This window comes from Protopterus annectens, chromosome 5.part1, assembly GCF_019279795.1.
Source record: "Protopterus annectens isolate FY-2018-M chromosome 5.part1, PAN1.0, whole genome shotgun sequence".
Classification (NCBI taxonomy): Eukaryota; Metazoa; Chordata; order Ceratodontiformes; family Protopteridae; genus Protopterus; species Protopterus annectens.
Window position 1 is genome coordinate 444588832 of NC_056736.1, and position 26575 is coordinate 444615406.

Below are 26575 nucleotides of genomic sequence, written 5' to 3' on the forward strand. Positions count from 1 at the left end.
ACTGTCTACCTTGACATGGTTAAGGCATTTAATACAGTATTTCACATGGGCTTTGTTAATAATCTCATGAAATTAGGCATAAAGCCCTATGTAATGTGCTGGATACCCAACTGGCTCACAGATAAGACGCAATAAGGTTGGATTGGGAAGACCACATCCATTAAGTGGTCTGTCACCGGATGAGTCCCACTGAACTCTCTGCTGAGTCCTTTCCTTTTTGGCATCTACTTCTCTCGGAAAGCAAAGCCAATATCAAGGGCCTCTGGCTGACCAAGATTGTTGATTATTACAAACCAGGCACAGTCACTGAATCCCCCTAAGACACAAACATCTAGTAAGAAGTTCTAACAGAAATGAATAGTGCCAAAGCCATGGCTTAAAACGCAGTGCCAAGAAATGTATAATAATGCCTTTTGGGAAGCTAGCCACTCAGTCAAGGATTTGGGGATGCAAGTAGATAGTAACTTGGATTTTGACCAACACGTCTAAGGCCATGAGATGACATTATGCCACTTTATTCAACTCTGAATAGACCCATCATTGAGCGTAACACCCTCTTCAGTATATACCTGACTAGGCACATGCAATGACTTGAACATGACTTGAACATCCACTGAAGTATATCACATAAAGAATACAGGGTGTAAACAAAATGTCCTATGCAGAGGGTCTCAGAGCCCTACCTCTGTACTCTGCTTGCTGTAGAATACTGAGAGGTGATCTGTGCCTGTCATACAAGGCATCTTTACATCCCACTCTGATTTACCTTTTGCATATCTGCAAAATGAGCAGCATCAAAACTACTAAATCCAAGGACTTAAATTTTGCTTCCAATTTAAATAGAGCATGTTGGAGGGAAAGATATGTCTCTCAGAGAATTCCCATTTTCTGGAATAGTTTTCCTCTCCATGTGAATCAAAGCCTATCCCTAACCTTATTCAAGCATAACCTGGACCAGTGGATGGAAAACCAGAAACTCACCCTGGTCTTGCACTTATGTCTCTAATGGTCAGAGACAGTAGTTAACTAATGCACTAGCTAATATATACCCCCTTAAAATAACCTCGAAAGCACAATAACTCATGGGAGACTTTTGAGGTTGTGTGGCTAGGCTTGTTAGCCTAGCATACACCTATGAACCTATGAGACATTTACTCCCAAATGGCTTCCCACTTTCAGATCTGTAATTTCCACTCCTACCATTTTGGGAAACATGAGCTGGTGACTGCTCTTTCTTGCACGGGCCATTTTACAGACTCCGGCCTACCCATGAAGGATACAAAGAATGATTCAGCTGTTAACTTCTGGCTTATTAATCCCCCACCAACAGTACCTGTTTTTTTCTCTGTCATCTAAAAGGTACTTCAAAAACTTTTTGATTATCTTGATGAGAAGTTTAGTATATTGTGCTGGGCAGACACACAGTGAATCCCAGAACTTCTTCTCTTCTTTATCATTTAGGTTCACGGGTTCATAGGTACTTACTAGGCTTCTGATCTATGAGGATCTTAAGAAGCCCAGTTTTCCATTCCCATGACAGTTTTTAGCCCTTATATTTTGCATATGAATAACCCAAAGGGTAGCAGAACAAGGATAAAGTGGGACATTTACTATCCACGAGGGACATGGGTATTAAACTGGGGGGTAGAGGGAATTTGTGGTTCCTATCATTTAATCTCAATTATATCTGAATAGCATATGAGAAGACTGAGAAATGGAAGATTGGTGCAAAAAAGTAATATTTCCTGCATTGAGAAACATAGAATAAGTTTCCCTCTAACATGTTCTTGTTATGTTGTAAAAGTAATTGAGATCTCTTGAGTGGAAACTCATGCTATCATTGGACTTGCAAATGTGTAATAGGTCTGACAGATTATGGTCTGTTAGGCTCTATATATGAGGCAGAGGGACATTACTTTCAGATAATCTGTATAGTCGTGATTTAGGCCCTTGTTTTTTTAGTGAGAAAGTATTGTGGTTGCCCAAATTATAACAAGTGCTGGGGCAGGTGCATACCAAACAGGGCATTATATTCAATGATCCCTGGATGTGTATGAAATACCTTTATGGATGACAGACAAGCTGTCAAATGGCAATTTGTCAAACCCAAAAAGAAACTGGCACAGCTGACCAAAAATCAGCTGCTTGAATGTACCGGCATCGTTCATGTGCAAGATTGCAATACAGTGGTGATAAGGGAATTTGCCCTTTCCCCAATGTAGTGTGACTTCACAGTTTGCATATATGTAATTAGCAGGGTATGTGGGGGGGTGGCTCGACCCCCTGCAAAAAAAGAGCTTACTGGGTTTTTTTTTGATAATGTGCATTTTGAGCATTTGTCCTTGACAAGTTATAGTTCAATATACTGCTCTTTTGACAAAGAAACATACACCGACCTTTAGATATAAGCTGCGCAATGAAAAAGGATTTCCATACAATAGTGGAGGCATAATGATCAAAGGACAATTCAGTGTAGATATAGGTTCCCAGATCCCTGACTACAGGATCAGCTTTCATGGATGTGTTGTCAATGTGATAGTTACAACAGAAGTCATGTTTGGCAAAATAAATAATTATACATTTTTTTCACTTAGTTTTTAGTCCATGGTTTTGATACCATATATTTATTTGGAGGATTCTGGTGTACTCTGGTGAGCTTATGATGGCATCAAGTTTACATTCATCTACAAACTTGTTCAGCCTTTAACCCATAACATTTGCTTTGACTTCTGAAAATTAAATGCCAAACAGAAGTGGCCAAAGATTGTACCCTGGGGTACACTGCTACTGATGGGTCTTTTTGGAGGAGGTAGAGCTGCCTACCCTAATTTCCTGGGTTCAAATTCTGAGCCAATTTTCTATCCAATGAGTTACACAGGGATTTACATTTATCTGGGAGAGTTTATGTATGATACCTGAGTCTGGGAAGGGATACCTGAGTCTGTGATTGTGTTGAATGTCTTTTCAAGTGCAAGCTATGCAGTATGTACTAATTTGTCCTGTTTCATTGCTTCAGTTACCTTCTTGAAGCAGTCATCCAGGTTAAATATAAGGATCTGCCCTTAATGACTCTGTACTGGTGTGGGTCAAGAATTTGTAGGTTACCTATGTCATTATTTATTAATTCTTTATGACTGTTGCTGCCCTGTATTCATCTGAAATGAAGCCTCTTTGGAGGTGTCTTGCTGTTTATTTTGCTTCTGTTGCTTATGGATATACTTCTAAAGCTCAAAGTTTAAAAAAAATTCAAACCTCAAATGGCCAAGACCAGAAAATCAAAGTTTTGAAACTTCAAAAACGAAACAATTTTTTTTTACATTTTTGCAGGGGCAGTGGTGGCTGGTGACTTCAAATCAAGGGAGGTTGCAGGAGAAAGCTGAATGGGTGGGGCCAATGTGAATGGGGTGTGGCCAACTAGAAAGGGGAGGAGCTATGGTCAAAACCACAAAAACTGGAATTTAATTAAATACACTGTCCTGGGTGCCAAACCATCATTATGAGAGTCCAATCAAGACAAAATGAAGTGTAGAAGAAAAAATATATTTCAATCCACTGGCTGCATGACAACTTACTTAATATCTAGATGGAAACAAAAAGGTTGTGAGGCATGAAAAAATAAATTACTTTTTAAATACCTTACTGGAATGCCAGTCAAACTCAAGTAGAAGTAAAACAAGCAGCACTCAACTCAAACCACATCTCCTTGCACTGCAGTTCTAATTATAATTTATATTCAGCTTTATAAAAGTACCAAGTAACATGCTGAAAGTAGTAATCTCTGCGATATCTCCACTTGTAAAAATGTTTCTTATCCAAAAAAGACCTGCTGCCTGTCAACTATCTACTTGTTTCATGGGGAAAACATGATCAAAGTAAAACATGAACAGCAAACAAGAAACAAGCTCAAGATAAGTTGCTTAAAAGATTACTGCACAGGTTATGGACCACACATGATAGATTGGCATTCTGTTTAGTTTACAGGTAAAGCCTGCAAAGATGACTGCAAGTCTCCAACAAACATAATGAGCTTCTTAAAATACTGTAATCCTGTCCTTTATTACAAATACTGTCATATGCATTTCAATACCCAAGGCTTATACTTTATCTAGTTATGTAAGTATTCTCTGCATGACAACAACAAAAAGGCTTTCAATGTTGGTTATTCTTTAACAGTATGCTTATTAAAACTTACTTGCATCTTACAGTCTCAGACAAGCTTACCTGATGGTCATGAAAGCATTGCTACTTAAACACAGAGCAACTGGCACTTTCTGAATAATAAGCATAAATCAACAGTATAAAAATATGACAGAAAACCAGAACATTCCGCAAAATCAAGCAAGGACAGATGAAAAGCCACTATAGTACTTGTGTCTACCTTGGATGGGGGGGGGGGTACTCTGCACACTTACACTGCATAACTGCCCCTTGCCTTGCTTGGACACATCCAGAGTCACTGCATGGGGGAGTGGGAGTGCAACAAGTAAGTCACAATTTGAAATGTCTCTGGCTGTGATGGCCCTGACATGTTTGTCATACCTCTCAACCTCAGAGCAAGAAATATGGACAAAGCCATACATAGAAGAGGGACAAAGGCCCAAAAATTAGGACAATATTGAAATATTGCTCTTATAAAGTTTCTAATAGAATATTAGGTCTTGCATTAGTATGAATTTTCTGAAGGGTATGAAATGTAAAACTCAAATGTCTGTCATTATTTTCCAACTCCAATCTTTAGTGATTTGCCACTAATTTGCCAGAAAACCACAAATTTATGAAAAATGGACTAAAAATGTGATGCAAATATAAAATAGCCATACAATACAGCTGGGAGCCTGTCAAACAAAGGACACTTTTTTAATATTAGTACTGTTAACTTGAGCAGCTGCCAAAATAAATGAATCTACATGCATTTCTGAAATAAAAGTAATCTATAACTCTGATTATTACATTTATTTATTAATTGTAAACCCTCCACATTTTCTTCCAAAATTTCCATTTTGCAGAGGGGTTATTAGAGGGAGAGCAACATTTTGAGCCAAAATCAGGGAGAGTTGAAAGATTTGGATATGCCTAATTCTATAAAGCAATTTATCTGCACGTACTTCTCAACCTGTTAATGCAGGAAAACTGGACAAGGCCAAATATATTGGGGGAACATACAAACAGTACTAAAAATTGCTCTTGTATAAACTTAGTTGATAGAATAACAGGTCTTGCTTTAGCATGCATTTTTCTGAAGGTTATGAAGTCTGAAACTCAATGTCTGTCATTATTTAGTAACTTAATTCCTAAATGATTTACCAGAAAACCACAAATTTTACAAACCAAAAATAAGAAGCAAAAATCTATTCATTCATTCTTGCATTAGTATGAATTTTCTGAAGGGTATGAAATCTGAAACTCAAATGTCTGTCATTATTTTCCAACTCCAATCTTTAGTGATTTGCCACTAATTTGCCAGAAAACCACAAATTTATGAAAAATGGACCAAAAATGTGATGCAAATATAAAATAGCCATACAATACAGCTGGGAGCCTGTCAAACAAAGGACACTTTTTTAATATTAGTACTGTTAACTTGAGCAGCTGCCAAAATAAATGAATCTCCGTGCATTTCTGAAATAAAAGTAATCTATAACTCTGATTATTACAGTTATTTATTAATTGTAAACCCTCCACATTTTCTTCCAAAATTTCCATTTTGCAGAGGGATTATTAGAGGGAGAGCAACATTTTGAGCCAAAATCAGGGAGAGTTGAAAGATTTGGATATGCCTAATTCTATAAAGCAATTTATTTGCACGTACTTCTCAACCTGTTAATGCAGGAAAACTGGACAAGGCAAAATATATTGGGGGAACATACAAACAGTACTAAAAATTGCTCTTGTATAAACTTAGTTGATAGAATAACAAGTCTTGCTTTAGCATGCATTTTTCTGAAGGTTATGAAGTCTGAAACTCAATGTCTGTCATTATTTAGTAACTTAATTCCTAAATGATTTACCAGAAAACCACAAATTTTACAAACCAAACATAAGAAGCAAAAATCTATTCATTCTGTGAAAATCTGGACAGTTAAGAGGTATAGTTTAGCCGGGGCTGTCTTTGAGTTTGCAGCCCTTCCCCCTCACAAAATCATGGTCGAATGGAGCCTCCACCTGCAGCCATTCCAATGTCCCATTACTTGGCTATTTCGCCCCATTTACCATAAACACTGTAATGTGCATATTGCTTTACTTCTACGATGATTTGGATTTCATTTGAAAGTTTTATTTTGCATTTTACAGCACAAACACTAAGACATCTGCTAAACAATGCAATGCAGTCTCACAATGAAAATAGACTTAGCATTAAAACTTCTCTGCCCTTGAAACTCACATTCATTGAAACAGCATTGAAATCCACATTCAAAGAAAATACATTTGGCTAGTATAAAGATTAACTTTGGGCTGTTTACAAATGATAGGCCCCTTGCACACAAGACATACATGTGTTGTGTGATACACTTTCCCGATTGTATTAAATTATATTGCTTGTATAACACAGTACAGTTGTTAGAGGGTGTTTTAAATTTGTTTTGAACATTTTTCCATTAAACAATGAAACAAAATGCATGCATCAATAATGACAAAACTGCTCAGTTGAGAACATTTCCATCATAAAAGTCTTCTCAAACTTCTATAATCCACCAGTATCAGTAAATATGCACAATCTCTGCAGAAGTAAAAGCCATCTAAATAATTCCACATTAAAAAGATCTGTAACTAATGAAGATGTCGCTGCTAACAAACAACTTTATATTTTATTGTTTCATCTACAAATAAAGTGCCTGTATCTTTGCCAAAGAGGATATTCTTAGTATGGCAGTATCCACCCCCTGTGGGAGTAGAACCCACAGCCTCCTGCATCAAAAGCAAGTGCATTACCTGTTGTGCTATTAATAATGCAAGCAGACTTAGCATAAGCAGCACTAAACTTCTCTTCCCCTGCAGCTCTCAGCTCCTTGTAAAATCTACTCGACACTCAGTTGTATCTCTCAACTTCGCAGCACAAGAAATCTGGAAAAAGCCAAAATGTATTGGGAGGGACGAAAGCCCAAAAATAAGGGACACATTTTAAACACTGCTTGTATAATCTTAAAAATTTGCTAATATAAAATGCTGTGTTATCATCATACATTTCACTGCTAATTCTTGAACCCAGGACCCTGTGCAAAATGGTCAGAGCAACATACCACTATGCCAAATTAGCTGTTTTATGAAAGAGAGGAAGACTGAAACTTAAATGGCTACCATTTAGTGAATTCAGTTCTCACCATAGCTGTCAACCTCTTAACACAAAACACCTGGACAAAGCCAGTAATAGGGCAATACAGCCCTCAAACATATTCACTGAATTCAGTTCTTACCATAGCTCTCAATGTTAGCACAATAAACCTGGACAAAGCCAATAATGGGGGAATACAGTCCCAAACATAGGGACAAATTTCAAATATTCGTCTTATAAACTTAGAAAATTGCTAGAATAAAGGGTTTTGTGTTACTGTGCACTTTCTGAAGATGTAACCATTAATATTGATTGTCATCTTTTGTACATGTGGAGCTTTTCTCCCCGGGCCTCTGCTGAAAATGGACATGTATCCAGTTGGACTCTCCCGGTTAACAAATGTAAAATAAAAATAAATAAATAAAATGAAGTCTGAAATTCAAATGCCTATCAATTTTAGTTATTTAACATTTGTTAACCAGGAAAGTCTGACTTGGAACAAAAGCAAATTTTCAGCAGAGGCCCAGGGAGAAATAGTGCAGACCCCTGTCTTTGTAACATGGGAGGACACCAGAGCAAACCCACACACAGCCACAGGGAGGACATGCAGACTCCACACAGACGGCACATCAGCCAAGAATCAAACCAGAGAATCTCTAGCTATGAGGCAACAATGCTACCACTGCACCATCAACTATTTAAGGAGTTAACAATTCAGCAACCACAGATTTTATGAGGAACAGAACAGAACAAAATATGAGGCAAAAATCTGTAAAAGTTTCACAAATGGTGGCGGCTAGGGAATTCAGGCTCTTGTTACCTGCACCCAGGGTTCAAGCCTGAGGTATTCTCTAACCACCACCTGAGTTCTTTCTATAGCCACCAGTATAAATCAACTGGCACATTTCACACACACACACACACACACACACACACACACACACACACACACACACACACACACACACACACACACACAGACACACACACACACACACACACACACACACACACACACACACACACACACACACACACACACACTGTTTACTGGCTTCATTCATACCTTCATTGCTGATAATTGGCCGTTTGCATCTACGATAATCAACCCCACAGCTTCAGCAGCTCGTCTCTGTGTTCGCACCAGAATAATGGTTGCAAACATTCCCAAGACTGCTGACCTTGCAGCCCAATCCCCTTCCAGTCAGCCTTCTTCCTAAATCCGGACTGGTAAGGCAGCAGTCCAGATTCACTTTCTATGTGAGGGAGAAGTTATAACTAGATTGTACCATTGTGGTTCACAGCTGGGGGGCTGCAGTCTGATATCACGAGCCGCCACTGTGCAGGAGGCAAGCCCCCCTGCTAAATAAATATACTTTTCTCCGAGATTGCACTACAGTAAGGAAAATGGTAAATATCCCATTCCGCACTATACGGCAATCTTCATTCAAAATGTTCAAACTTTCAAAACTTTGATCTTCTCATCTTGGCCATTTGAAGTTCGAAGTTTTGAAACTTCAAGTTTCTGAAGAGGATCCCTCCTTACATAGAGCATTATAGTTTCATATCATCTGTTTTTTATTCTCCCTGTCCATGCTAGAAATTGCATATCCTGCTGTAGTTATATCTCAGTCATGGTCTGCAGTGTTACATGTTTATTTTTTTACTGCCATAATATTACACTTTTCTTCCATCATAATCACTAGATAAGACAGCTTTTCCTTATTCATTGGGTACTGGCATTCATTACTTTTGCCTTGTTTCATTTGCATCATGTATGTTGTGAATGTATAGTCTTATAGTGAAATTGATATCACTAAATATTATGACCACCAACACTGAGATTTTTTAATTGTCAGCATGGATGGATCACATCTGTGGTTAGTATCTGTCATGGGGCAAACTATGTCAGTGAGGTCTGGGCTACAGTTCTCCAACACAGACCCATGAATCCCTCTTGTAAGCTGGAACAGGTAATGGAAACCTGCTCCTCTGTACCTCCAGTCAAGATGCTGCATTTCAGCATCAGGCCAGACAGGAACAAGTCTGCTGTTATTTTGTAACTGAGGTATGACATTGATGTGGCATCCATTATAAAATCCAAAATTAACTTTGGGTCCATTCTTGTGGTCATCATACCACCATGGTACTTGCTTATACAGTGTTTTAGGCCTGAGACACCTGGTGGTAGAAGGTTTCCATTTGGTTTACTTTTCTCTATGACTGAAGGAGCTTACAGTTGGGGCTTCTAAATCCTTTGAATATGTTATGGCAGTGAGAGCAAACTGACAGTATCTTCTTGTCTACCATCCATCCACAAGGATGTTCCATTAGAAGGTCAGTGAATTTCCTTGCCTCCTTCTTTTACTGTCATCAAGTCCGAGTGAATTTAATGATTGGGTGGACAAGGGCTTTTTCACTTTTTCTAAGGAATTCATGTGTATTATATACAGAGATTTGGGTTTGTGTAGATGATTGCTTCTGCAACTCATATATATGGGTATACATTGTACTTGGTGTTCCTTCTGGTGGTGATCAGTGACTTATAGATAGAGCAGGTCTCCCGATCTGATAAAAATGGATCACGCTATGTTGGCACCTCTACGTCAGGGGTTGAAGGTTTGTTTGGACTCATCTATACGTGGACTAGATCCTTGTCAAACCAGGCTTGTAATATCTTAGTTGGATGTCCAGATTCCCTGGTTTCCACTGTCCACCACCATCTGCAGTTAATCAGTGTAGTGAACATTGATGTTACTGTTGAGGCATATAACAATGTCTTGGTGTCCTCTCTCAGACTATCATTGGCAAGTTGTGTATGATTCTAACTTTTGGAATTAGTGATGCGATGTGTGAGGTATTGCCAGCTGTACCAGGAGAAGTGGGGCTCTGCATGTGTGGCATATGCCAGCATGGCTGGCTGAAGTTTTGTAAATAGTCTTGTGTCATTTGACTGTCACATTGATTTGTACAGATGCTTGTATTAAAATGTATTGTAAAAGTTGCTTATATTAAAAATTCTGCAACAGAACCTTTACAGTGTTCTGAATGCGTATTGTGCTAGAGTCAGGTGACTAGATATGATGTCATTCTATAACCAGCTGAAGGACAGAACTCTGGCAGCAGCAGTTTGTTTGTTTGTCTTTTTCTTTTTCTTTGGAATCTGATATAAAACATCTATATCAGTCATCACAATTCAGTAGTTAGTAGTTGTTCAGTAGTTAGTTGTACAGTTCAGTGTGTGGAGTATCTTATCTTGTCTTGTGGAAGTGAACATCTCAGCAGTACATCTTGCCTTGCAATATTAAGTGAGTTAACTAAAGACATAATATTTCTTTTTCTGTATGTGAGATTCTGTCCAATTGTATTATTTTGTATTTCCTGTGACTGAAAACTCTGATGCTTATTGTAACTAAATATTAAGTGTTTTCCTGTTTTCTATTTTTAATATCTGTTATTAAATATTTTATACCTTTTCATTGTGGATGGTCTTTTAGTGAATATTTTTAATATCTATAGAGTACCTGTGCTTATTTCAATTTCACTGTGGCCACTCTGAAAAGCCTTACTGCTTTGACCACACTCTAGCATTCATATCAGTATTAATTTGATACAGTATAATTGGTTACCCCTTGTAAGATCCTTAGAGTATTTGGTTGGTGGCAGCTACCCTGTAATCTGGAGAGACGGGACACAGCTAATGAATCTGTGTGTGTGTGTGTGTGTGTGTGTGTGTGTGTGTGTGTGTGTGTGTGTGTGTGTGCGTGCATGCGTGTGTGTGTGTGTGTGTGTGTGTGTGCGTATGCGTGTGAAAATTCAGATATTCAAGTGTGTGTGCCAGATACTTGAAAATGGGACATTCAACTTCCAAAAGGAGGGGGGAGAAAGCTTAGCGCTTTGTTATTATTGTCCCTTAAATTATAATGTGAACTTCTAACCTTAAGGAAGTACATAAATAGTTGTAAATGCATTTAAATGTAAATGCCCATAGTAGCAAAGTGTTTATTGTGATATCAGGGGTCATATAGCTTTTTGTGAGGTAAAACAGTATTTGCATGCTGGAGAAATGTTGACAAATTTGCAAATTTTGCTGGAGGCACATTGGATTGTGGAGGCATTTGTTACGCCAGAGTTTAAATATATTGAGGGAAGGGATTATTCTACTTGATGGATTTGTACATTAATGTCCAGTGCATGTCTGTTTTATTGTTTGGTGGTTAGATATATTGTAACAGTCTTTTAGTTGGTTGAAAAATTATTGACATGTCATGTGCGATGTGTACGAATGTGATGTAGTACTTTGACCTCCTGTGTGGAGATCTTCATGCAAATGGAACACTAGTAAGTTTAAGAGATAGTTCTGTACCATTAAATCCTACACCATTTTTGTTTTCTCCATTAAGGGGCGTTTATTAGTCTTAATGTACAATGTTCTGGCATACATCACAAACTTGTATAAGCAGCTCCTCATTTTGTCGACATAAAATATGGCCTGTGACTATTTGTTCCCAGTATACATAAGTGGAATGGAAAGTAATAGCAATTAAAATAAAAGTGCCATTCTATGCAGAAGACTTTGGAGTACGATATGGATTCATTCTAGTTTATTTTTGTGTTTAGGAAAGTCCCAGATTTATAGTTGCACACTGCATTTGATTATGAGACAACAAACTATGGCCACAATATCCAATGCCTAAGAAATAATTCCTGACTGAATGATTTTGTAGTGATATAGCATAGCAGGCTGTGGGTAAGTAATATTTTATCTCGAATAGGTGGCTTTGTTTTTCACAACAGATTTGCCAAAGTGACTAACAATATCTATCTTATGTGGTTAAATATAGGACTTACTTATGCCCCTGGTGTGGTGTGTTGTAATGATACATCAGCATTATCTACAAATGAAGCATTTTCCCTTTTTAAATAAGAGCATAGTATGTTGCCATTACTTATTATTGCCATCTTCTTATTGTGATGCAGCTGTGAAGACACTTCTAAAAGTGATAGTGGGTGGGGGGCAACTTAAATATGGTAATGAATATACAGTATTTCAGGCAACATGCAATTTGGGTAAAAGATTTTCTGTGCAAATGACTTTATTATTTACTGTTAAAATGTGGTTTTGAAGTGGCATCTATGACAGTGTGCAGCTGTGATACTGTTTTTAACAATATTTGTCACCAGCTTGCTACCTATTAATGGTTGTAAGATGTAAAGATAATGCACAGCTATTCACCCTTGTATAGTCTCACTTGTAATTCAGTTAAGCTACATCAGAACTTACACTTTATTTGTGATCTCTGTGTAATGGGAAGTAATGGATTTTCTTAGGCAAAACATGACAGGCAGAGGGATGTTGGCTTCTAGAAGGTCCATTATTACCCAACAGCTCCAGTACCACTCATAGTGGAAGTTAGAAGAAAATGAAAGCTGTCAAACAAGTACTAGTAAGCTCAATACTTTAGTAAATATTTTTTTTACTTATTTATTAAATAGTTTCTGTACTTAGTGAAGAACTGACAAGACAAAGACACCTGAATGTATGTAACTGGAAATGCACAGTAATTTGATATTGTATTAATTTCATTGACCTGTAAGTTTGTAATGCAGGTTTTATTTATTTATGTATTTATTTATTATTGCTTTTTACTATATTGGCCAGGAAGGCTAGTGGAATGCTGAAAGCTTCCAAAAAGGCTAGTGTCATAACCACTACAAAGCTGCAAAACTAATTAATCACAACAAGGTCCAGTATAGGCCAGTCACTGACATAGACTGGGAAAAGCCAGTTATAAGGAAGGAAAAGTATCAACTGAGAAGGAAGCACCAATTAATTCCAAGTTGTAAGGTGTGGGTAAGGACAAAAACAACTGAAATCAAGGGAGACTGAAGGGCAAGGAGGAAAAGAGCACCAATCGCTGTCGCATTTGGGTACGTCAAGGCTGATTACTGCTGCATTCAGTGGGGGTGGAGCTGCAGATAATAATGTTTCCCACATCTATTGATGGGAGTTGGCATGGGAAATAGTGCTTACTTGCAGATCAGGCTGGTGAGACTACAGGCTGATTGTTGTCAGAAAAGGTAGAGATGGAACATGGAACCACCTCCAACAGCTACTGGGACAATATATGGGAAAGGGATGGCATTCAGTTCACCATAAAGTCGCCTGCGGGAATATAGCCATGGCCTTTCATCATAGGATAAGACTTCTACTGCTGTTTGTCTAGATGATGGCCAGCTAGGGATTCTGGTCAGTACCAGGAAAGGTGTGTGGACTTCAGAGGACACCAGTGCCTGCCAAGGTGAATTTGTAAGTGAGTCAAAGCCAAGAGCCACTGCAGGTTGCAGAATGGGGTCACTGTTCTGAGCTAAGTATCAAACCACTGGCTTTCTTAGGGTCTCAACACTCCAATAAGAAAGATATAAAGAATTGCATGAAACCCCACTGTATATAAATAAGGTAGTCTGTGTATCATTAATGTGTCATTATCTTTGGTATATATGGTGCCAAGGAAGGTGCAGAATGCATGAACTAGAATTTGCCATCCTGCATGTTACACCTGACTCAAAACTAAATCAAACAGGTTGTGCTGGCCCAAAGAAACATGGATTTTCTGGCCCAAATCTGTAAAGTTGTTCTGTGCTCCAAAACAACAAGTATGAAATAAAGATTTAACTACACACTAAAATAGCAAATCATTGCAAATGAAATGTATCTAATCCATAGTGTTACGTTTTTGACTAAAGTTGGATTTTAAATGATTATAAATTTTCTATATTTAATTTCAGATTTGCCTCCAGCCAGGCCCCAGATCAGACAATGCCGCTCACCCAATCAGGAAACCTTTACCTGTTGGTGGGCTCCAGGGAATGATGAGGAAACTGGGCATACTAACTACACCCTGATGTACACTGTAGGGTAAGTACACCCAATAAGGACAAACTGGACATACTAACTACACCCTGATGTACACTGTAGGGTAAGTACACCCAATAAGGACAAACTGGGCATACTAACTACACACTGATGTACACTGTAGGGTAAGTACACCCAATAAGGACAAACTGGGCATACTAACTACACCCTGATGTACACTGTAGGGTAAGTACACCCAGTAAGGACAAACTGGGCATACCAACTACACCCTGATGTACACTGTAGGGTAAGTACACCCAATAAGGACAAACTGGGTATACTAACTACACACTGATGTACGTGTAGGGTAAGTACACCCAATAAGGACAAACTGGGCATACTAACTACACACTGATGTACACTGTAGGGTAAGTACACCCAATAAGGACAAACTGGGCATACTAACTACACACTGATGTACACTGTAGGGTACGCACACCCAATAAGGACAAACTGGGAATACTAACTACACCCTGATGTACACTGTAGGGTAAGTACACCCAATAAGGACAACTTTTCATTAGGTGTTCCCTCCTTAGCCTTTAGCTTAACTTCATTCTTTTAACCATAATGAATACCATCTCTCTGGGTGACATGCATACTGCATTTTAGGTCACAGTGTAAATGCTTTATATAGGTTTAGTATTTAATGCAAATATGGTTCTTAGCTACAGGGACAGAAATTCTTTTAACTTCATATTATTCCTATATCCAAAATGCATTGCGTCTTAGATTCATAACTGACACAGTATATTTGTAATGTCTTTTGGAGTAGTTTGGACTAATGTGTTCTTGGCATCTAGAAACATAACTATGAAGTAAGACTTTCTAGTTTATCTAATTTATGAAATTAGAAAAATATTGAAGCAAATGTAGTTCTGTTCACTGAAATATGATAGTTTTTCATATTGTTTTTTCATTGCTCATAATTTGTCTTCCAAAGAAGGATTCCAGCAATTATGCCCCATGTCTGAGCATCAATACCAAACAGAGGAAAGGGCTGTTGCTGTATCTGATTGCATAGCTGCAAACACCACAAAGAACAGGCCAAAAACAGCCAATACAATGTCATTCCAAAAGCAGGAATTCACAGAAGCCCCCTGAGATGACACAGAAAGGATTCTGATGAAAAAGCTTAGCAAGAGTAAACAGTAGTAGGAACTTTAAAACTCAGTCAGAAAACATGTCCACAAGCAGAACAGACTCCACACCTACCATATCTGTAAGAAAAAAATAAGACAGAAGCTGCAGGAGGCCTCATAAGGAAGAGACCCCTAGCCCAAGTGCAGCGTCATGCTTTTATACCCTGGGCACATTTGAATGGCAATATGAGAACTGCCGTTATGGGGGGGGGTGAGGTGCAGAAACTGCTGCCAGGAGGTTATACCTGCCACTTGAAGAAGGCTGTTAAAAAGCACAAGAAGCAGAAAGTTACAATACCTGTACATAAAAAGTCATCACTGTGTCAGGAATGAAAAAAGGGACTCTTTTGCAGTAGTACTTATCAACATTCCCCATACCCAACCAAAGCTCCTGTGATTGTGGGATTGCACCATATCAGAGAAAGGGCCCAGACATAAATGATCTCTTCAAGTAATTGATGATGTCCTTGTATCTGTATTACATTGCTGTGTCATGTTGCAATAACATCCTCAATTACTTGAGAGGATGTCATTGCATTATATTGCTGTCATCCTCCCAAGTAATTGAGGACATCACCGCAGCAAGAGACAGCAATGCAATGCAGGTACTGTGTTCACTCACACCATAAAATAAAATATTGTCTGTACAACCTAGATAGAAGTCCATGGATGCTACCACCAAAATGCCCACAAACATACTGTACATAATTGCCAAACAGTACCTTCTAGAAATAGGTGCATTCATTGTTCACACAGTGAACAAGCCTGGCTGCACCCACCCCCACCTTACAACAGCCACCATCTGACAGCACTGTGCAGCTCTGGCATGGTTATTGATTATGGCACCGGTGTGCTGCCATTTAATTCACTCAACACCAATGTTAGAGACAATTAGCAACTACAAGATGCAACCCCTTGTCTATTACTGACAACCAAAATAAACACTACCAGGTACAACAAAATCAGGATCTACAGTAGGACTCACTGACACAAAAGGATTGCACCCATTACAAATGCACATTTCAACTAACTTCCAAAGGTTCACCTTAAGCTCAGTCTAGAAGCAAAACCATGATTTCACCATGAATGGGTGGCTCTTCTGTCTGAGACATATGGTGGCAGGCCCAAAAGCATAATTTGGATACCATCTATGACATATCACCACTCCATGTCTAGCCATGTGGCTCCATATGTTATTTGCCTTAGTGTTCCTGCCACCAGTTGAAGTCCAGGAGGCATTTCATGAGGATACTACTTCCACATCTGCCAAGAGTGATGCCACTATTCAGTTCATTAAAGACAATTATGGAAAACACATCATCAGAAGTATTCCATATAGCATATTGCAACATCCATGGGCTGGTTGAACAGAATATTCCCAGGACACAGAGCCAAAAGGAAGGCTGACTGAGGCACTTCCATATGCTGACTGGGTGCTCTTATGCCATGCTGCTAAAGCTCATGCCAATTCTGCAAAGAGAACAAAAAAGATGAGTGAAAACATATTCACATCAAAGTGGAAAGCTGTACATGCAAGGGGGCATTGGCTGCAAGATATCCTTTCAAAATGTGATGAGTAGCAAGATCCACCTTACTCATGTGTGCTAACCTTAACCCTAATGCCATACATGCTCCTAACCATACATATTACTTTACTAAAAAGCCTTTCCTTAACAGTACCACTACAAAGACCACACTTGACATTGGTCTTGTAGTTGGGATTTAGTGATACAGGGCTTTTTTAGTGGGAGAGAAATATTTAGTGTTCAGTGATTCAGTCTTATGAGTCTTTCGGTGTTTTGTGCATGTCTTTTTCTGTCATTTGTGATTCTGTCTTATGAGTTTTCATTGTTTCATAACATAATTGTATTTATCTGTGTAAATTCTACACACACACACACACACACATATATATATATATATATATATATATATATATATATATATACACACACACACACACACACACACACACATATATACACACATCTATATATATATAAATATAAATATATATATATATATATATATATATATATATATATATATATATGTGTGTGTGTGTGTGTGTGTGTGTGTGTGTGTGTGTGTGTGTGTGTGTGTTTGTGTTTGTGTGTTTGTGTGTTTGTGTGTAAATGTATACATATATGCCTATGGGTTACAGACAAGTTGGCTAAAGTCATCTTGTCGAATCTGAAAAAAAGCTGTCCCAGCTGATTGAACATGCCAGCTTTACTTCTGTGAATGTTTGTGTAGCAGTGGAGATTGAAGAATTTCCTCTTTTTCCACTGTAGTGCGATTTCAGGACTGGTACATATAATTAACAGGTGGCGTGGGGAGGGACTGTACAGGTGTTGTCCCCTGTGCAAAAGAAAAAATTTTTTTTTTTTTTTTTAATTTTCAATACACTATTGATTGTCAACTTGTGTTCAGTTGTATTTTGATAGACTGGCTTTTTGATATATGCATCCATAAATTTATAGGTGTGTGTGTGTATATATATATATATATATATATATATATATATATATATATATATATACACACACACACACACACACACACACACACACACACACACACACACACACACACACACACTCACGGATACATATATTATATTATTTATTTATTTGACAAATGTTAACTGGGTTAGTCCATCTGAGCCAATGGCCCATTTTCAGTGGAGACCCAAGTAGAAAAGCTCCAGCAATACAAACATAAAAAGGTAACATATTAGGCAATATACAAAATATATATAATTATTATCTAATGAAAAGTGAACACTGTAATGAACAAACCAAGAAACATCAAACTAAAAAGATTGAATCACAAAAGCACAAAACAAAAAAAGACATTTTATGCAGAAGGCAAGCACCCCCACCCACACACCCCGCACCCCATGATAACTATACATATAGATTACTAGATCACACAATAGTAGATAAAGGGAAAATTCCCATACTCTACTGTATCATGATCTTGGACACAGAGCGGCCAGTAAAGCAAAGAAAAAGGAATTGCTCTTTTGAATGTTCAGTATTTTTTGAACTGCAACTATATATGTAAGGACAAGGTACAAGGTTCAGTCTTGACTTCCTGCCCATGTAGAGTTGTTATGTTTTCTTAATGCCTCTGTGGGGATTCCCCCATGTTACAAAAAACATGCTGTGTGTTTCCATCACAAAAAAATAAATAAATAATGGAGTTGTGGGCAGTAGCACAGACTCTAGGTGGTATCTACAGCAGGAAGAGTTGTGTAGACTAACCACTTTAGGCATCAACTGCGGTTTGCAGTATCTTCTTGATAGGAGAGTATGGATCACAGAGTGTATGCCTTGTCAGGGCCAGCCACCTGATGGTGAACAAAACTGGCTCTAGGTGATTTGGTCATATTTATTAATTTTGCCGAAAATGGGCATGGGTATTTGCCAGTGATAAATGAGGTGAGGACATGACCTACGTCAGGCACCCATGTTAATGGAGCAGAGGTTTAAGTGCCTCAGTTGGTCAGTGTGTGCCTGCCATAAAGTACAGCAGTTATGAGTCAATAAGCTACTGGCATGTGTCCAGTTGCCCAGCCTGGATTACCTGAGATAGCACTGTTCAGTAAAAGCTAGGTATAAAACCAGTCAATGTGGTAAACGTGAACTAAGAATTTCTAGACTGGATGTAGGTTCTCTGACAGGATAAAGCTTGGAAGAGGATGATATGATGATAAGGAAAGGACTGGGCATCCTAGGTATCCAGGAGACAAGGTAGAAGGGCAGTGCAGCAAGACCACTTGGAAGGACAGATGAATTGTGAGGGAGTGTCTTCTGAAGACCGTGATGGATGTCATCAGAATTAGTGATAAGCTCACTGTAATCAGACTCCATTGTAAAGATATGGTGCTATTCATAATCTCAGCCTATGTCCCACAGCAGGATTGTGAAGGCAGCAGTTGCAGGACCTACCAAATGAAGCAGGGCAAAACGAATTGGTGTTGATAATGGGGAACCAGAATGCTCATATCAGGAAAAATAGGACAGGATATTACGACTGCCTGAGCCCACATGGGTGGGAGTAACAGGAATAATGAAGGAGAGACCATTCTAGATTTCTGCCTGACAAATAGCTTAATGATGGATAACACATGATTCACCAAGAGACAGTCACAAGATCATATACAAGCATGAGCAACTTGCAACTCAGGTAGACACTAGGATAGAATCCTTGATTGCAAAATTATCCCAGTGAAACAGTTATCACACAGTATGAACTACTGGTTGCCACAATCAGCTGCTAGCAGTGGTCAGAGAAGATTCTAAGGTCAACAGAGACTAAGCTGAAGACATAGAAGTTGTCTGCAGAATAAGCATAAGAGTTCAAGGAATTACTCAGGGTTCTGGTTCTCAGAAAGAAGAGGAGATAGCTGGAGATGAAGAAGAATGACTGTGCCTCAAAACAACATGTGTAAGGACGGTAGAACAGATAATGTGGCAAAGCCCAGGTGTGGAAATATGGTGCTAATGGTGGAATGCAGAAGTCCAGGAAGTTATTAAATTAAAGAAGGAGTGCAGGAAAATGTGTGAGATAGATAACACCGGCCAGGCTAAGAATACTGGTTTGGAGGCAAAGAAGCTAAGAGGCTAGTCACAACATCAAGGAGCAAGGAAAAAGGCATCAAAAGAACTCTACCAGCTTCTAGAAAGTGACTTAGCAGAAGGGACAAAAAATATTCTATCAGTTCACAAGGCAAATACAGAAATATAAAGAAGATAGTTAGCAGACATCAATCATAAAGAATGCCAGCAACAACCTGCTATCAGAACACAGGACATCAAATGCAGATGGAAGGAGTACTTCCAGAAGCTTCTGAATGAAGAAATCCCAACAGAAGCTGTACTGCCCCATAAAAAGTCTAAGGTGAAAGAAGAGTAAGACCCTACAATGGAAGAAGTAACAACACTAAGGAAAATGAAGTCTGGGAAAGCAGCAGATATGACCAAGTTGTTGGGTGAGTTAAGTTAGAAATTGCTTCTGAGGGTACTCATAGGGGTATGGAGGGAAATGTGTAACTCAGGTGACTGGATAATAAGCATTCTAGTGCCACTGTATAGGAACACGGGATATTCACAGTTGTGGACAGTACAGAGGTATGAAACTCCTGTCGCACTGAATGAAAGGCTAGAGAGGGTGATTGATAAAAGATTATGCAGAGTAGTAGAAAGTAAGATGGGAGATGAGCAGTTCAGATTCAGATCAGGAAGCAGCACAACTGACCCGATGTTTTCAGTGAGACAGATAGTTGAGAAGAAGCTAGAGATGAGGAAAGAGTCCAACTGGATATTCCCAGACATAGAGAAAGCATACAACAAAGTCCCAAGAAAGCCAATTTGGGCAGTCCTGAGGTGGTTCAAAGTCACAGAAACATTAGTTGAATGAGTGTAGGCTATGTACAAGGATTCAATAACACAAGTACAAACAGTGTTCAGCCTCATAGAGTGTTACCAAGTAGGAGTGGGTGTGCATAAGGATTCAGCTTTGAGCCCACTGCTATTCAAACTGGTATGGACTACATTAGTAAACAGGTCATGGGTATAAAGCAACAAAGCTGCTGTAATCAGACAATGTGGCATTATAAGCAGACTCTGAACAGGAATTTCAGGAAATGATAAGGGAATGGAGTCTAAAACTGAAGGCTCATGGTATGAAACCAAGTACAGACAAGACAGTTGTCATGGCAGCAAATGGAGGAAATCAGAAGAAACTGAAAATTAGGCTAGAAGGCAAAATAGTGGAACAAGTTAGCAGCTTCAAGTATCTTGGGGTGGCTGAGAAGAAGTTGAAGTCTGAATGAAGAGGTCAAAACTAGAAACAGAGAGGCTGCAGCCAACTGGCACCGTGTGTCAGGAGTGTGTGACAGAAGAATGCCAAAGAAGCTGAAAAGTAAGGTGTACAAAACAGTTGTGCAATTAGTTCTTCTGTATGTTGCAGAGAGTTAGGCAGTGAAGGGAGAGTAGTTGAGGAAGCTAGAGGTGATGAAGCTAGGCAGTGAAGGGAGAGCAGTTGAGGAAGCTAGAGGTGATGAAGCTAGGCAGTGAAGGGAGACCAGTTGAGGAAGCCAGAGGTGATGAAGCTAGGCAGTGAAGGGAGAGCAGTTGAGGAAGCCAGAGGTGATGAAGCTAGGCAGTGAAGGGAGACCAGTTGAGGAAGCTAGAGGTGATGAAGCTAGGCAGTGAAGGGAGACTAGTTGAGGAAGCTAGAGGTGATGCAGATAAAGAACTTAAGATGGATGGTAGGATGCACACTGTGGGAGAGATGAAGAAATGACATCAGAGAAGAGGTTCCAGTTGCAGAAAAAGTCAAAGACAACAGACAATGGTGGTTTAGGCACTTGATCAGGAAAGCAGAAGATGATTTGGTGGAAGACAAAAGGAAATGAGGATGTCCAGAAAACAGATGGATGAATTATGTGAGAGAAACCTGCGAGAGACAGACGTGACTGTTGAAGAAGGTAGAAGAGATGCACTGAATCAAGAGAGATGGCAAAAAACAACAGGACATCTGTACCCCATGTAGAAATTGTGAAAAAAGTGGTTGATGATGATGATGACCACTTGTGGGCTGACTTTTTTGTACTAAGTCTATGTAGTAGCTGAAAACTTTGTATCTATTTATCATTCTGGAGGCTATGAAGTTGTTGCTGCCTTAATACAAATTCTAGAAAATCAGTCACGGCATGTTATTCATCCATTTCCCTGTTGCTGGAGCATTTTCTGATGATTTCTGATAGGTGTAATTAACCATAACTCCATGACATATTGGTCAACACCAATACAATGTCTCTGGGTAAAAGCTCCATGCACAGACTGCTTGGGATGCCCAATAGTAATGGGTGCGCATCAGGATTTCTCTTCTTGTGCCAAAAATGGGAGACATGCACACTCACCTGGTAGCCTGCAGACACATTGTGTATTACTGAACACCTGCCAGTTGACAGAATGGAACTAACTACAAATGATATACCTTCTTCTCTGCTCTCCATATGAGGCTTTTATTGAAATGTTGGTGCAGTGTATGGTCTCAAGTACCTCAGAGAGATGGACTATGTCATAAAATGCCTGCATGATGTTGACTGTCAGTGAAAATTGCATATGCTCCCCTACATGGTGTAGAATGGCATCAATGAACTAAAGTATCCTTGAGGTACATGCCTGGGATACACCCACTGTGTTCCTTGTTGGTCACTAAAAGGTCACTGCACCTGGTACGCCTAAAGCCACACAATACCTTGCTATCCACACAGATAGGTACTCCACACATCCCATGGGCTTGCATGTGATGACAACACATACCTACTAGCTCCTGCATGGTGCCTCTGTCCAGTTAGTAGTGGTCCACAATTTCAGTATCACAGAAGGCATGGTACTTTAAGCATGGACAGATGATACAATGCCACAGATGGCAGTGAAACACAAGGTCGTCACTACTTGCAGTTGGTAAACTCTGTTGCAGATGCTGATTTACTAGTGCAGAGGTTACTTTTGCAATCTCTCTCCTGTAACTTATAGGTTCATAGGTTGGTACTAGGCTATCAGCCCTAGGGCCTATACAAGCCTAGCCATACCAATTCCCTGGCTATTTCTTCCCACAATATTTACTTACCTGGTCCCCTGTCTAGCAGGGCGACTGATATGATCCCTGGGGTGAATTTCCTATCTCCCATTCAATCATCAAGGTTCCTTTTGAAGAGGGCCAAAGAGGCTTGACATGTATGTGCAGTCTATTCCAGAGACTGGGGAGTCTCTGGGTCAGGAACCTATCCCTCCAGTATGTTTTGTTCATTGTGATGACAAGGTTTAGATCCCTGCAGCATATGGCCCTGAGGGATTGGGATTTCTTTAAGTGTAGCATGTCCAACAGCTCTGGGTTTGACATGGCCTTGTATGTTAAGCAGAGATTGCCTCTGAGTAGACGATATGCGACAGAGTATATCTGGAGTTTTTTTAGATGGTCAGCATAGGGCATCTGCCTTAGGCCTGTGATTCTTTTAGTGAGGTATTTCTGCAGCCTTTCCAGTTGTTGCAGATGTCTTGAGAGGTACATACCAAATGGGGCATTGTATTCTATAATGGATCTAATATGGGATGAGTACAGTGGGACAATGACCTCCTTTTTTCTGGATGAAAAGCCCTTAGTGATGAGGTGTGCCACATAGAAGGATTTCCTGGCTGTTGTGGTGATGTGGTTATCAAAGGTGACACCACTGGCTACCTGTGTCCCTAAGTCTCTTATCACATTTTCGGTGTTTAGTGTACTGCCACCTATGGTGGTAATTCACAGGTACATGTTATTTCCCAAAGGGGATAACTATACATTTCTTGGCATTGAGCTTGAGCCCATGGCTCTGGCAGCAAGCATCTGTTTCTGTAAATCCCTTTTGTAGAATATCCACATCATTTGGGGATTCAATAATGGCTCTGAGTTTGCAGTCATCTGCAAACTTTGTTAGCCAGAGTCCCTTAGTGTTGGCCTGTACTTCAGAGAAGTAGATGCCAAACAAGAGCAGTCCCAGGACTGAACCCTGAGGTACTCCACTTGTCACTTGTCTGGAGCTGGATTTGGAGTTGGCTACTTTCACAGTGTGGGTTCTGTCACCAAGCCAGTTGGAAACCCATCAAGTGACATCAGGATCAATGCCCAGCTTAGTAAGTTTATTTATGATTCCAGAGTGGGGGATGGTGTTGAAGGCCTTGGCGACTGCCTTACCCTTGTCCACTGCTCTGGAGACTGATTCGAAGAAGTCAATCAGGTTTAGAAGACAAGATCATCCCTTCACGAACCCAAACTGGGTATGGTCCAGTGTCTGAACGTTGCCAATGTCTTTGTTTATAAGTTCCATGATAATATGTTCCATGGCCTTGCAGATCAGGCTCGTCAGACTGATGGGGGGGGGGGGTAGTTCCCAGGATTCAAGGTGGATCCCCCCTTGTGGAGTGGGATAACTGTAGCTGTGTGCCACTCAGGGAGTACAAAGCCTGAGGTGAGGCTATGATTAAACATGACACTTAGGTGAGGTGCTAGTTCATTTTGTAGTTCATGTAGTACACAAAAGAAATTCAAAATGAGGAGAGGCACTCTAACAAAACCAAGAATCCAACAAAAAGTGCCCTGAACCAGGGTATCAGCAACCGAATATTTACTGGGGAGGGGGAGAAGGGGGAGGGGGAGATATTAAATTATACCCATTCCACCCATAGGGATCCCAATGGCATTTTAGTTGATGGTGTTAAACATATATACAATGAATTTTGTATTTACAATTTTAATAATATAGTATTAGAGAAGGAACATTTTGATTTATTGTCCAAATGTTTAAAGTTTATTCCATACAGAAAGGGAGATCTTACTAGGTCATTGTTAGATGTTAAATTATTTTTAAGAAAGGTCAATTTAGGTTTATTATTACCACCTAGTAATATAGATACGGATCAAGGACTGAGACGAAGATCTATTTTTAATCCACCGCTCCATCCACAATTAAAAAATCTGGAGAAGATTATTGAGAAGGAACTTAGGAATGAACAGATTAAGGTTAAATATAAACCTAATTTAAGTAACAAAGAAAATACAATACTTAATGATTTGAAATCTAATCTTAATATTCGAGTGATGAAACCAGACAAAGGAGGGGGGTGGTAATTATGGATAATATAGAATATGAGGGTAAAATGAACTTAATATTAAGAGACGAGTCTAGATATTCCAATGCATCTAAGAATGAGGTGAATATAGCCTATAATAAAATTGATATAGGCCTAAATGATATGCTATATGAAGGACGTATTGATCAAAAAATGTTTACATACCTGAAAGAAGATAAACCGAGGGTTCCCACAATTTTTGGAATCCCTAAGACCCACAAGAATGAGCGGGATCCACCCTTGAGTCGTAGTTTCAGCTGATGGGTCAAAAAACTCTTCCTCTTGCTAAATATGTTGATACAAAATTAAAACATTTGTGGGTTAGAAGAAAAGCTTTTCTGAAAGATTCATGGGATCTCTTCAGAGAAATAATGAATGAACTATATCATGAAGACCTTCTATTTGTAACCATTGATATTGTTGATTTGTTTTCTTGTATTCCTTACTCCTCAGGCATGGAAATGTTTGAGGAAATTGTTTTTGAGGATCAAGAATTAACCCATAATGACAAACTATTGTGTGTGAGTTTAATGGATATGGTCCTTAAGTACAATTTTATATGTTTTAATGGTGAATTTTATCAGCAAATTCAAGGGGTGGCAATGGGGCCAGCGTGTGCCCCCACTTATGCTAATTTAGTATTGGCGAATTCGGAAGAAAAATATATTTTAAATTCTGAATATACTACATGCTGGAGCCTCTACAGCAGGTTCCTGGATGATATAGTTATATTCTGGACAGGAGGTAAGGAGAAGTTTGATGATTTTATGAAGCATATGAAGGATACTACTAACTTCCTGGATTTTACATATAAACTGTGTAATGAAAATTTACAATATTTAGACTTAGAGGTGTATAAGATTGATAACAAATTTGAAACTAAGATATTCAGGAAACCAACATTTTGTAATTCCTTCCTCCATTACCAGAGTGCACCCACCCCATTGTAAGAAAAATATTGTAAAGGTTCAATTTGTTCGGGGGATTCATATGACAAGTTTGGATACCAACTACTGGACAGAGTGTGAATTATTGGAAAAAATGTTTATGGAAAGAGGTTACCCTTTAGAATTTATAAATGAAATCAAGGTGGAGGTTGTAGAAGGAAGAAGGACTAAATTTAAACCCATACAAAGCCACAAAGAACAAGGTAATGGTAGTGAACTACACAAGGATAATAATAATGAAAATATTAGTTATAAAAAGCAATAATCTTGGAGTATAATGCTCTGAATGATACTACCAAAAATTGTTTAATAAAGAGTGAAATAGATTTGTGTCCCTTTCAGATGTGGATAAAATATCTAATCTTCCCTTTAAGGTGGTTTATAAAAATTCCCAGAGTCTCAAGAATATACTTGAGAATAGGGGTAATAAACCTATCCATAACATAAGGAGATTAGGGACATATAAGTGTAGACACTGCTCTCAATGTGTGAACATTATGAACATAGACAAAATTTACATTGAGAGCAGAAAAAGATGGGTTGATAGTATTGATTATTATAATTATGAAACTAAAGGAATATTTTATCTGGCTGTTTGTTTAGAATGCAGA

At 39.0% G+C, this 26575-nt stretch overlaps 1 protein-coding gene across 1 annotated transcript in view; it reads left to right on the forward strand.

Annotated features, from left to right (window-relative positions):
• Nucleotides 1-26575, forward strand: part of LOC122803216 (prolactin receptor-like) — a 288478-nt gene that overhangs the window by 61193 nt on the left and 200710 nt on the right. Inside the window, exon 2 of the mRNA XM_044072822.1 lies at nucleotides 14060-14189. Coding sequence (XP_043928757.1) covers nucleotides 14060-14189 — 130 coding nt within the window. The remainder of the gene's footprint in view (nucleotides 1-14059; nucleotides 14190-26575) is intronic.